We start from the raw sequence: 1,513 nt of genomic DNA on the forward strand, positions 1-1,513 counted from the left end.
AAAAGCTTTTTCTAGGTCAACAAATGCACAGAAAACTTTTTTTCATACTCTCAAACTTTTTTCTGTTATTTGCCGTAAGCTAAATATTTGATCCGTACATGACCTTCCTGGCATAAACCCACTTTGGACTTATATAAATATTGAAATTGAATATTTATGATAGATAATGATTAGGAAAGGAATCAAAAGTAGTTTCTTAGTCTTCAAATAGAATTTTGGAGTGACAGACGATAAAATAATGTGATTTTATTGCAAGAAATGTTATTAGTTTTGAATTCAGAAAAAACAATATTCCTAATTTATTTTTGTGATTTTATTTTAAGTCATATTGTTTCGAGAAAAAGGTAAATTTAGTAACTCCACAGAGACGAGATTAATCATTGTGTTAAAATTTTTTTCTATCTCTGATCTCAGAATTCAGAACGTTTTTTAAATTAAAATCGAATTATTCTTTATCTGTCTCTCCAAAATCTTATTTTAGGATTAAAAAATTACTGCTTACTTATTTCCTAAGATTGGTGTAATTAATATCTGATTCATTTTTTATCCCGAGTGTTGAACAGTGACTTTAAAAAAAGTTCTCTCTTTTTTCTGTAATCTGGATTGTTAGGCCTGGGCAACTGACAATGGAAATTTTGATTAATGAACCAAACAATGCTTTAAAAAGATTCAGGAAAAAACTTAAAAAATATAATTTTGTCAGGATCGACCCAAATTATCCTATAATAACACAAATTAAAATGTAAATGCAAAATCAAATAACGTTTAAATTTTTACTACTATGGACCCCGCAATTTTCACCAGACCTACGTTAACCATGAATATTTAACTAACTAAAGTGGTTTTTCTTCTGTTAAAGGAAGTGCAGCCAGTCAGAGAGAAGAATGGGCCTACGTGATGTTGATAGTCGGTTTGCTGTCGAGTGGTCTAAGATAACATCAATAATCTTCGACTTTTTTTGCGCGTTTGAATGTTATGACGTGGTTGAAAGAGTAAATTGTTTGTAAAAAATTAAAAGTTGTGAGAGTGAGCTAAATTGAAAAGACGAGCGAATGTGCAGGACGCAAAAAAAAAGGCAAAGGACCTTTTTGTTAAAACGCGTATCGGACGTACGTAATTTGTGTAAATAGGCTACTAATTTAGCAGAACGTCTACCTGTAAACAATATGTCATAGCAAGCGTCTCTGCGTGGTAAAGTTGTAATCCGAATAATATGTCATTATGTATTAGATTAGTGATGTTACGTGCATACTGACGAATCATTTCGAAAATATGCCTAAGGTGTTTTCTATTCTTCTGAATGTTACTTTGATACCTCAGATGACACGGCACGGCCAATGCAAAACGTCCTATCGAGTTTTCAAAAAATATTATTGTTATTGTTTTGAACAGAATATCAGTGCAATGACTAATAAATGATTGACCTTCGTTATCTCTTCTTTTTCCTTTTTATACCTCTTAACAGTTGACCTAGTAGTAATATGTTATGTACATTTTCTAAATATTTTTTGTT

General features: G+C 30.9%; 1 protein-coding gene across 4 annotated transcripts in view; it reads left to right on the forward strand.

Moving 5' to 3' along the window:
• LOC117171339 overlaps positions 1–1,401 on the forward strand; it is a 204,736-nt gene extending 203,335 nt beyond the window's left edge. For all 4 annotated transcript variants that reach the window (XM_033358567.1, XM_033358568.1, XM_033358570.1 and 1 more), the window contains exon 6: positions 860–1,401. In XM_033358567.1, coding sequence (XP_033214458.1) covers positions 860–936 — 77 coding nt within the window. In that variant the 3' untranslated portion in view covers positions 937–1,401. The remainder of the gene's footprint in view (positions 1–859) is intronic.
• Positions 1,402–1,513: the final 112 nt, after the last annotated feature.

The sequence above is a fragment of the Belonocnema kinseyi genome, chromosome 4 (assembly GCF_010883055.1).
Source record: "Belonocnema kinseyi isolate 2016_QV_RU_SX_M_011 chromosome 4, B_treatae_v1, whole genome shotgun sequence".
In the NCBI taxonomy this organism is placed as follows: Eukaryota; Metazoa; Arthropoda; class Insecta; order Hymenoptera; family Cynipidae; genus Belonocnema; species Belonocnema kinseyi.